Source organism: Apiospora kogelbergensis (assembly GCF_038363985.1).
Source record: "Apiospora kogelbergensis strain CBS 113332 chromosome Unknown utg000008l_segment0_segment0, whole genome shotgun sequence".
Classification (NCBI taxonomy): domain Eukaryota; kingdom Fungi; phylum Ascomycota; class Sordariomycetes; order Amphisphaeriales; family Apiosporaceae; genus Apiospora; species Apiospora kogelbergensis.
This window is the reverse complement of record NW_027117425.1, coordinates 2,421,812-2,432,641: the sequence shown is the minus strand read 5'-3', so window position 1 is coordinate 2,432,641 and position 10,830 is coordinate 2,421,812. Positions and strand designations below refer to the sequence as shown.

General features: G+C 54.0%; 4 protein-coding genes across 4 annotated transcripts; 3 read left to right on the top strand and 1 right to left on the bottom strand.

The window, feature by feature from the left end:
• Window positions 1-390: 390 nt before the first annotated feature.
• On the top strand, window positions 391-1,146 carry PG998_012709 (uncharacterized protein; the record flags this gene model as incomplete). The annotated part of the gene is made up of 1 exon (XM_066879525.1): window positions 391-1,146. The coding sequence occupies one exon, from the start codon at window positions 391-393 to the stop codon at window positions 1,144-1,146; it is 756 nt and encodes a 251-aa protein (XP_066725909.1).
• An 860-nt stretch (window positions 1,147-2,006) lies between these two features.
• Window positions 2,007-3,035, top strand: PG998_012708 (uncharacterized protein; the record flags this gene model as incomplete). Its single annotated transcript, XM_066879524.1, has 1 exon — window positions 2,007-3,035. One exon carries the CDS (start codon window positions 2,007-2,009, stop codon window positions 3,033-3,035), a length of 1,029 nt encoding a protein of 342 aa, XP_066725908.1.
• Window positions 3,036-4,103: 1,068 nt separating this feature from the next.
• PG998_012707 (uncharacterized protein) lies at window positions 4,104-4,760 on the bottom strand (the record flags this gene model as incomplete). The annotated part of the gene is made up of 1 exon (XM_066879523.1): window positions 4,104-4,760. One exon carries the CDS (start codon window positions 4,758-4,760, stop codon window positions 4,104-4,106), a length of 657 nt encoding a protein of 218 aa, XP_066725907.1.
• A 4,352-nt stretch (window positions 4,761-9,112) lies between these two features.
• On the top strand, window positions 9,113-10,437 carry PG998_012706 (Di-copper centre-containing protein; the record flags this gene model as incomplete). Its single annotated transcript, XM_066879522.1, has 3 exons — window positions 9,113-9,862; window positions 9,928-10,079; window positions 10,140-10,437. 3 exons carry the CDS (start codon window positions 9,113-9,115, stop codon window positions 10,435-10,437), a joined length of 1,200 nt encoding a protein of 399 aa, XP_066725906.1.
• Between the last annotated feature and the right edge of the window lie 393 nt (window positions 10,438-10,830).

The following is a 10,830-nucleotide window of genomic DNA, read 5'->3' as shown; positions in this document are numbered from 1 at the left end:
GGTATTCAGAACTTTATATGGCCCGAAAATGTCCTATTGCGAATCACCCCTTTACCCAAGAATCGAGAAACCTTCAACGGGAAAAACAGTACCAACAGCTGTCGTCCATCCACAAACTCAGTCTTCGGGCCATATAAATACTTCAACACCACCAATTCTTTTTCCATTTCGATTCTAACATTGGAAACATACAATCCTCACACATTCTTCTCTCCTCTTCTACACATCAAAAGCTCTTCTTTACCCATCATCACTCAGCTCTTGTTCCATCACGCTTGTTGAATCTACCAACTACACAACACCAACTCAAGTTTACGGTACTTTGATCCAGCACCCGTTACTCGACTTCAGCTATCCGACTCTTGTAACTACTCAACACCACTCTTCAAAATGGGTATCTCTTTCAACAGCAAGAAGCTTCAATTCATCAACAAGGAAGAGCAACAACGTCAGCGGAACTTCAAGCTGGGATACCAAACCAGGTTCGGCAATACTGTCTCACCCAAGGGCCCCTCTCCTTCCTTCAGGTCTTCTTTGTTCCTTGGGGCTTCTACCACTTCTAGGCCGTCATCATCATCATCGTCTTCTTCTTCTCCTTCTTCTCCTTCTTCTCCGAAGAAAGTCACCACTCGGAGGAAGGTGGAGAATCTTTTCATACCTGTTGATGGAAATTCAACCAGTTCTGGACCGTCATCATCAGCATCTTCTTCTCCGAATAAAACCCCCACTGAGACCGACAAGAAGCTTTTCACAAAGTTGAAGATTTTCACGCCTATTACTGCTCATCAACAGCAGATAAATGACCAAAAGAAGGTCATCCTAGCCAACATGAAGGCCGAATCACAAAGACGAAGGGAGCTCGCACAACAATACGAGGAGGAGGAGGGGAGTGGTGATGAATTTTCTCCATCATCATCTCCACCTCCTCCGTCTTCTTCTAAGAGCCAATCAAACCAGGAACATGCTCTTACCCGACCAAGACAGCCCGTCATACCCCGGGTCTTGTCATCGGACGACAACAACGACAACACTACCGAGGAGGTTCGGGCTTCTATCAAGAGCCAGAGGTCCGCAAAGATGCAAGCACTTAAGGAACGTAAGGCGGCCAGGGAGGCCAGGTCTCGGGCTCGTGCTTTAATGATGTAAAAACTCCGTCCTCTTTTTTCCTCTCCATTTTAGAAGGGAGGTTTTTTTGAGGCGGAGGGAGGATTCAAACACAGTTGGTTTTGGGAATTGGGCCACAGGCTTGTGGCAACGTGGATGGCTCACTGGAATGGTCTTTGGGGGAGGGGGATTGGGCTATGATGCTCATTTGGTTATCTCGTTGTCGAGATTTGGGAGCTGGCGTTATTGAAGATTTGGACATGCATGAGATACCCAGCGTTGTTGGAGACTGGAGCCAGGCTTGGCCCAGGTGGATTTGGGACAATCAATCAACAAATTGGCAGGTAGTCTTAAAGTCATAAATAAGACATAAAGTACCTGAAATACCTGCATTGTCTGGTTGTAGCATCGTGACAGTGGTACGAGGCAGGCACAAGTGAGACAGACGCACATGAACGTAAATGAACTCGATATTGCAAAGACCAATAGCAAACCTACATCAGGTATGTGCAAGGGTCAACTTGACCGTTACCTGCTTGCCTGCATATCCAATGGAACCGCCGATGCAGAAAATGCCGTTGAGCGTTGAAGGTTGAGCGTTGGACCGTTGGACACAGTACAGTAAGCCGCCAAGGCGTGACGAGGTCCCCACCACAACAGCGGTCCTCCATATCACCAACCAACCAACTGCCCCCTAACAATCGGATTAGGCCTAGAGTTCTACCTAATGTAGGCACCCATTTACTACAGGACTTAATTACTTGCCTGGCCCCCAAATCGGCATCTATGTAAATGCACCTCAGTATATTAGTTAATTAACCTCTCTCCCCGCATCTTCTACTGCACAACAAGACGCAAACAACCATGTGTTCATCATCTTGTTGACATCGACGTCATTGAACATGGGCCTCCGCACCTCTTCAATAGAGGACGACGACTTCGCTTTCATCACATATCACAACAAGGGGCTATCTTCAGCGACAGAAACCCACAGCAGAGAAGGTGAAGAAGAGAAGAATGAAGACCTTCTGCGGGTAAGGCGTGATGCCTTCTGGAGCTACTGCGGCCCTCTCCTGGAGCCCGACGGGACACAGCTGCCCCCAAGCCTCGGCGAATGGAGCGCCGCAGCATTGACGGGCTCGGTCCTCGGCCGTCTCCTGCCATTCTTGGCCTTTGTTAACGGCTTCATCGCCGAAAGGGGATTGGATCACTACTGGCTGACCATCCGGGCCACGACGCCCACTGCCGAGTATGACCGGCCGCGGTGGCACACCGACGACATGTTCTTCAGTCGCACTAGTGAGTTGTCTTCGTCGACGCCGCCGCAACCAAAATCTTGGTGGTCGTTCTCCAAGCCCAAAGGGGAGGAAGCAGTCGGTCATGACGGGCAGCAGCAGCAGCAGCAGCTGGATCTGGAGACGGACTGGAAAGTCTGCACCACGCTCCTGGGCCCCTCGACCCTCTTCGTCCCCGCGCCCCACCAACCCCACGCCCGCGAGTGCCAGCGTCTGGCCAAGGAGGCGTCCCGGCGCGCGAACGACCACGCCTGCCACTCGATCCGCTGCGTCGGGTGCGCGACGGCGGCCGACGCCGTGCGCCTCGACCTGGACGGGTCGCTGCGAGACCTGGGCGTCGTGCAGGCGGGGCCGGGGCAGTGCGCGTTCTTCCGGATCGGGCCCGAGCGAGGCGCGGTGCATTCGGAGCCGTGCATGAACGGGGGCGCTGCCGAGGTCGACGGGGACACTGGTGATGGCAGCCGGGGACGGGGACGTATCTTCGTGAACGTGGTGCCTGGGAGGCGCGAGGAGCTGGAGCGCTTGGTGGGCAAGTGGGGGATGGAGTTCCCCAGGTCCTGGTGGATCGCGCCGAGCAGTAGCGTCGTCTCGCCGTGTTCGGCGACGAGGAGATCTGGCGGCGGCGACGGCGGCTGACTCAATAGGAAGAGCGGGCAGCTGGGGATGCGTCGCCCCGGATGGGTTTATCGGGCTATACGCAAGAGAAGCTGACGCTGAAACTCGAGAACCGGCGTTCGACTGGAGAAGAAGTGCATAATTATTCAATATGGCACGCACTTGCCTCTTATGCATATGCTACGAGATCGGAATAGGCATTACTACTGCTTCTGAAAGGGAAGGAACTCATGTGGAATCTAGCGGGATCTCAAATACCATGACAGAGATGGTCAAATTGATAGGTGGTTAATCAAGGTATCAGAGCAATTGCGGCTGGCTTCATGCCCACGTTCTTCCATCAAGAGATGACTGAATTGCGAGTCGATGGTCATCGAGTGAAGAAGCGGCCAACACCGGTTGTCACTTCCACCGTGGGCCTGACAGATGTGATCCGATTGTTGGGAGGAGAGGAGCCAATGAGGGCACCACCTTACCTTCCAGTCTTTCCTTATTGACCACCAAGAAATACAAGAGTAAGGAGCCAGGGAGTAACGTTGTTGCCAAAAGAACCTAGCTTGGCTGCCAGGCTGCCTGGTGCCTGGCGGTGTGGCATAAGCAAGAAAAATAAACCCTGTCAGCTCATGTCTCACGCGAGATTGGACCGTCAGCCTTGAGTAAATTGCCAACGAAAGCACGAGTTGGCGCGCGGCGATGTAGGATAGTGGCTGCCAAATGCAGGGGTTGGGTACCGTCGAAGGATTTCATCCTAGTCAAGCGCAGAACAGCGCAATGCAGTGCCATGTCTTTTCGAAAACATGGGGGCGTTTTCAGGGTCAGATTGTTCGACACGCATCAGGCGTAATGTAAGATCGTATTCGACGCGTTGAGTATGTAGGTAATGTTGGGCATTGGCAAGTCACGACGAAAAGGCACTTCACTGTGAAGAACCGGTCCCCAAAGCGATGAGCACTGATGATGCAAAGTGATTTGTGTATAATATTATATTGTGATGGCAGTCGTGTCGGGACTATATACTACACATCCATACAGTACATTCCATCCATCAATTCATTAATCCATCTAGTAACCGTGACCACGTACCACACCTTACAGCATGGCAACAGCGCCGATGAAACCGGCAGCGGCCACAACACCGGCAGCCATGGCGGTAGGCTTAGGGGCAGCGGCCTTGGAAGGCGAGGGGGAGGCAGACTGCTGCTGGCCGCCGTTGGCACCGGTAGGGGAGGGCGTAGGCAGGGCGGCGGTGTTGCTGCCGAGCAGAGACATGCAGGCGGGCTCCTTGGTGATCTGGTTCAGGAGGGACTCGGCGGTGGCGACCATGGGCTCGGCGGAGCAGGCCGAGATGAGCTGCTCGATGTCCTTGGTGTGGCTGCCGTACCAGCCCAGCAGGGAGGCCTCGTACTGGGACAGCGGCGCCGACAGCGACTGCGGGACCGACACGGTCGCCACGGCGGCGCAGGCCTGGCCCAGGTTGGTCGGGATCGCGGTGCCGGTGAGCTCGGGCGCCATGCTGGCCGTCGCGTAGTAGCTCACGAGCGCGCCGGTCGGGGTCGGGAAGCCCGCGATGAGCTTGGCCGCCGACTGGGTGCAGGCGGCGTCGCCGCCGCTGGACTGCTGGCGGGCCACAACCTGGGCGGGCTCGTACAGGTCACGCAGCTGGTTGGCGGCGGCGTGGTTGTAGGTGGCACCGACGGTGGAGGCGAGGCCAGCGACGGCGGCGCTGAGGAGAACTTGGTTGACCATCTTGTATGTGGTGGGCGGGTTTTTCTTTGGATGGTGGATGTTCAAGTAGCGAATGGAAGCTCAGCAAATCGTCGGTTTGTTGCGGGAGACGTATGTACGAGGTGGTTGAGGGACGAGGAACCAAAACAAAACCGAACGTACCTGCTGACGGGGCCGGAATTCTTATATGGAATCTACCTAGGCTACAACGTATCAGACCCCAACCACCATCCATGTCTGACGTGGGTAGCTATTTCTGGCAGTTCACTTTGCCTCCCTGTGCAACTCAGTCAGACTGCTTGCCAAGCAGCCGGCAGCGCTCAAAGTCCTGGGCGATGACGGCGAATCGAGGATGAATGCAGTAAATGCAGGGGAAGCTTCTAAGTCTAGCGCCCAACGAAGCGAACAGCTCAGCCCTGAAGTGGGCAAGCGTCAGGTCTTGTCCGGCTAAGAAGGTCCAAATCGACCCAAATATCGATGATCAACTGATTCTGGCCACGAATTGGGGGGCATGAATCAATGCCACCTCGTCGCAAATATGGAGCGGCTATGGGGGACCCAGTGGTATGTAGTGTCTGATTAGCCAATTGAGTAACAATAGTAAGCAGTCCTGCCTACTCCATTCCAGGCAGCCTTGGCCAATCTGACCTGTAAGACAAAGGGCGAGTAGCGAGATAGCCTGTGCCGCACACGCAGCGGTAGTCTGGCTAGCAGCGGACTAGACCAGGTAGAAAGAAGCAGGCGCTTTATAAAATGAAAGGGGCACGGTAAGAACGACGTTGAAACCAGATGGAATAACGAGCAGCTTGCCTGATACCGATCCCCTTAGCAGTTGTTTCCTTCGTCAATAGGACCTCTCACTTACCCAGCACTCTCAGCAAACCAGCTCTGTCAGCCTGTTGGGACGGGCTGCGCCGAAAGTTGTCAGCCTGTGCCTCACTTGGCTTCAGCAACGCATCTAGGCATGCAGGAATGAACACAGCCTCCCTCCCCAGCTGACTCGCTGGTATGCGCATTTGCGGAAGTGATTGACAAACGACGAGCCGGCAGAATTAGTGACCTTAGTTGTATGGCACGGTTCCATTCCCCGGCACATTTCCCGGATCTTGCGGCGTGCTCTTTGGATGGCCAAGAAGAAGCGCTAAAGAGCTGAAAGTCCTTTATTACATATTAGTGTCCATAGGCACGGCCCAAATACGAGCAGTCGCTCATCGATCCGAGTCAATGGATTGATTGACTTGGCCGGGTTCTGCTGTCTCCGAAGAGGCAGAGCCACACGGAACCCAACGAACACCTCATGCATAACGTCGTTACATTTGAAAAGGAAGTTGGCCGCGAAAGGACCGCTCCGAACACGGCCTGTCGGTAATAAGAGACTCGAGACTTGACTGCAAGAATGGTGCCACCTCGTGGAAGGTCCTGTTGAGGTGCAGCTTGTGAGCTAGCCTGGCAGACAAGTCGATCCACCTGAGACTCCACCGCACACCACCTTCAGTCGTCTGCAACGTGACCCGTTCACAGGCTGTCAACACATCATAGAGCCCCGTAAGACGCAAACCTGCATCAAACAAGGATCATCAGGATCCTACGAATGGGCGCGATGGCAGAGTGGTCTAATGCGATAGACTAGAAATGGATCTCCGATTCTAGGTATCTATTTCCTTCGGGAGCGCAGGTTCAAATCCTGCTCGCGTCGAGTTATTTTTTGGCCATTCTTTTTTCTTTCTGAGCTTGTTGATGTTTCGTGCTCTCTGCTTTGCTCTTGTCGCAGTTAGTTATGTTTGATTTTGTTTGAAAGCCCTGAAGTCGGTCGCTGATTCCGCCGATGTCCATCAGCTATCCGCCAAACGTGGAGTTAGATCAATGACAGAAGCCTCACCAATGGCCTTCACCCGCCACACATGCTAGTTTGATCTCTTAGTGAAGTTAAAGGGTATATCGGTATGCAGCATAGATACTAGTGCTGCCAATATCATTCAGGGCGCTTCACGACCTCAAGTTTGCACGCGTTCGGCGTGCGTTCACCGAAGTACGTAGTTGATCTAGGCCATCGTCCGAGAGCCCAATCAAGGCTGAGAAGGATTGTTTGGAGGCCAAGACTCTTCCAGATTACCGTGCATTGCATTGGTGCAGCCGATGCTTACACTTGCGCATTCGCACGTAAGAAGCCGAGTCGCTACAACAAAGATCTCGTGCCATTGACGCCGTTGCGACCGCAGACAGGAGGGTTTGCTCTGACTGATTCAAGCATTGTGTCTAGAACGATGACCAGGATGTGGGCTGCTGTCACACCGAGGTGGTCATACCCAAAACATGCTGGATTGAGTTCAAAAGCAAGACATACTTGTGTTGTCAAAGCAATCGACGTAGCAGCGCAGCAGAAGCTCTACCAGAACAAAGATACGATGGGACACAGAGGACCCCTGTTCCACGTGCTGGTAGCTCTGCTTGTCTTAGACGTTCGGGGAAAAAACAATTATGCAAATTGGAAGAATGTCCCGGCGGTGAGAAAGTCACTGGCCATCATCTGATATCCCCCCAACTTGTCTTCACTGGCATTTCGCTAGTGACATGCTGTGTGTCTCCGGATAGAGATGCAGAAGTGCTGACATCCAGCAGTTTCTTCAATTGGTAGGTGTGGGGTGGCAACATGTATCGTGACATCGCTGACCGAAAATGAGCAGGACCAAGGACAAGACGGGGACCGTGGTGTTGCGGTAGTCAACAATAGCTGCTGTTGCTGTTGTAGATGACCATGCTTCAAGCAGGCAACATAAGCCTGTGATGTCAGATAAAGATGCAAAACTTGTAGTTTGGCGTACGCTGACCGCCAACAGTCAAGACGCAGTCCGGATTTGCTCCTCGGCAGCCGGTGCACAGCATGGAGCAGTAAGCACGCCGTGTTCGGCAACTCGGCTTCCGACCCCCCTCCTAAGAGTGCGCCTGGCTGGGCTTGACATTGGTCGCTGTTACCTGCTGGGCATCGTGTCACGAAGCATGTGGCATGAGTTGTCACCTGAGCGTTAGATACGGGTATTGATGAGCGAGGTCAAGTAATCCCTTACTCCGGGTGTGTCGGCGATGCAACAATGAACGCGGATCCCTCTTCGAGAGGGGAAGGTCGCAACAGCAGACAGAGAGAGCCTAAAGGGATTATGGCCGGTATTAAGTAAGAGGGCTGCGAGACTGGTTCAGGAGGCAACTATCGTTTCTGTCTCGGTTTCCCGCCGGGACGACTAGGTTCTTTCTGGTTTACCTAGGTGGTAATGGACGAGGAACGCGAGGGGGAATGACGTGAATCTGCGTAAGTGTCGTGAGGTGGGCGCATTTTCGAGGTTGGTGTGGTGGGGTTGCATTTTTGATGAAATCTGGGGAAGCTAGAGCCCAGCTAGCCCGCTAAGCTGGATGGAAGATGGTGGGGGCTGGGAGATCGACAGCGACTGCGGTAGTGACTGCGCCATTCGCCAATAGGGCGTCCATCCCATCAGCAAGCAACTCGTATCCAGCCTAGCAACAACATCTGCACATCTGCACATGCACAAAACGCCGATGAAAGGACGGTGTGGCACCAATCCTGCCAATGAACGAAGATAGCAGCTCGGGAAAAGCAATCGAGAAACACATAAGATGACCTCATTGCCAATTGCAGTCGGCTCCCAGAGGGATAACGTGTTTAGCGCTCTGACGTCGTATCGAGCGGTTATTGAAGGGAAGGGAAAATCTACAGTGTAGAGTGGCCGTGGTAGCCGCCATTGAACTATGGAGCACTGCCAGGCCAGAACAAGTGCTATCGTCGCTATTGCTTCCGGCTCGCCAGTCTGGCAGAGAAAAAAGGGGGACATGTTAGCAGAAAAAGGACAATGCTGGAGGGAACACCCGACGTACGACTGTTACGCGCAAGCTGGTGGCTGCAGCGAGTGCTAAGGTTAAAAAATACACCGAAGCAAAATGGTAGCTGTCATCCGAACCCGAAATTCCCACATGCCACATCCCTGATCAGTGACTGCAGTGCACATCATCTACGCATTCGGGAACATTTCTTACCGCCTAACCTGTAGCCCACCCCTCCGTCGGTGTTGATCATCTCGACCATGGCGGCAGGCGGATTCTTCCTTCATCGCTTAGAGCATGCAGACCCCGAAACAAGGCCGCTTTTCTTCGTCCGCCAACGTCCAGCAATCTCCTCCTATGGATTCCTGTGTGTGCATTAGGTAAATGCCGTGTGTTTCTCTGGTCTGGCCCGTCTATATGAAGATGAGCACCGCCGCAGCCTCGGAATCGCAAGGTTCGACACCACTACCCGTCTTCTTGGTTCCTTCCTCCATACCACCATCGCCACCAACATTCTGCGAGACACACATCTGCAAGGCATCATGCGCTTCTCCGTGATCGCCCTGTACGGCGCCGCCTCCGCCTCCGCCTTGGCGGTACCCGGCTCCTCCCCTGCCACCTCGCACACTTCCAGCAGCAGGCGAGCCGCCCCGAAACCAATCGACTTAGCCCAGTTCGGAAAGTTTAAGACGACAACACTAGAAGAAGCCAAAAACAAGCTCGCCGCCACCCTGGAAAAGATTGGCGACGACGTTGGTTCTCTGCTGTCGTCGACAACAACGTCGTCGTCGTCGGCCACCACCAAAATCAACTGGGACAACATCAAGGACCACGACAACGCCAGCTACGTCGGCGGCGCCGCCCACCCAGGCTCCCTCACCGCACGGCAGTCGGGCGGCTGCACTAGCCCCGCCGTCCGCGTCGAGTGGCGCGACTTGAACGACCAGGACCGGAACGGCTGGATCCAGGCCGTGAAGAAGCTGATGGATCTCCCGGCATCCGGTGCGTACGCGGCCTCGGGCGCCAAGAGCCGCTACGATGACCTCGTCGCCGTCCACTACCAGATGACCGCGTCCATCCACGGCGTCGCCCAGTTCCTGCTCTGGCACCGCTACTACCTGCACCTCTTCGAGGACCTGCTCCGGTCTGAGGGTGGCTTCACCGGCCCTCTGCCCTGGTGGGACGAGACCCGCGATGCCGGCAACTTCGCCAAGGCCCCCATGTTCACATCGGCCTACCTTGGCAGCGCTCCTTTGGCCAGCAACGGCCAAGGTTTCTGCATTACCGATGGCGTAAGCTTCTGCTCTTCTCCCCCTGTTATTTTCGTTGTTGGAGCTTTTACTGATGTGACACGTAGGCTTTCGCTAATAGACAATTAACTGTCGGTGGTACCCAATGTCTTGCCCGCGGTGTCGACGAAAGCTCTACGTCCAACTGCAACCAAGACTTTATCAACACTTGCAACTCTCACCCGTCCTTCTCCGACATGGCAGGCTGTGCCGAACTAGGGTATGAATCCCCTTTCACACATTGATGTCTCCTCCCTTCCTTGCTAACATCATGATCTAGCCCGCATGCTTATGGCCACAACGGCATCGGCGCCGTAATGGCAGGCGTCCCTACGTCGCCAAATGACCCATCATTTTTTCTCCATCACGGTTTTGTCGACCACGCCTACCGTATATGGCAGATCGCGGACCCGAACAACCGCCTCAAGCAGATTAACGGCTGCTCCGACAAGGCCAACCCGTGCACGGCGGCCACCGGCGGCACCGTCATCAGCTCGCAGGGCCTACGCCCCGACACAACGGTCGGGGATCTCTTTGACACCACGGGCGGATACCTTTGCTACCGATACAGTTACTAATGATTATGTTTATTGTACATGTACGATGGATGATCTAGAGAGAGGAGGATGGAGGGAACCTAACAGCATGGCCTCATCTCATTGTACCATGATGATTTCTACTAACGTTCTCGGAGTTTTTGGGAGGGGCATGCCTCATGATTTGATGAACACGCGCGACAATTCGCTGATACCCTTATTTACAGTCCTAAATTGGAGACTATATATATATTTATGCATCCAATGTCTAGTCGTTAATGAATACAATGACCAACCAAGATTTGCTGATCCGCCCTCCCATATATCTTACTCTGAGCTTTCTCACACTACGTGCCACCCTGAAGCACTGTCGTGATCTGCCATTCCGCCCATGTTTCGCTGCGCATCTATGAAGCCATATCAGAGAGGAACTCA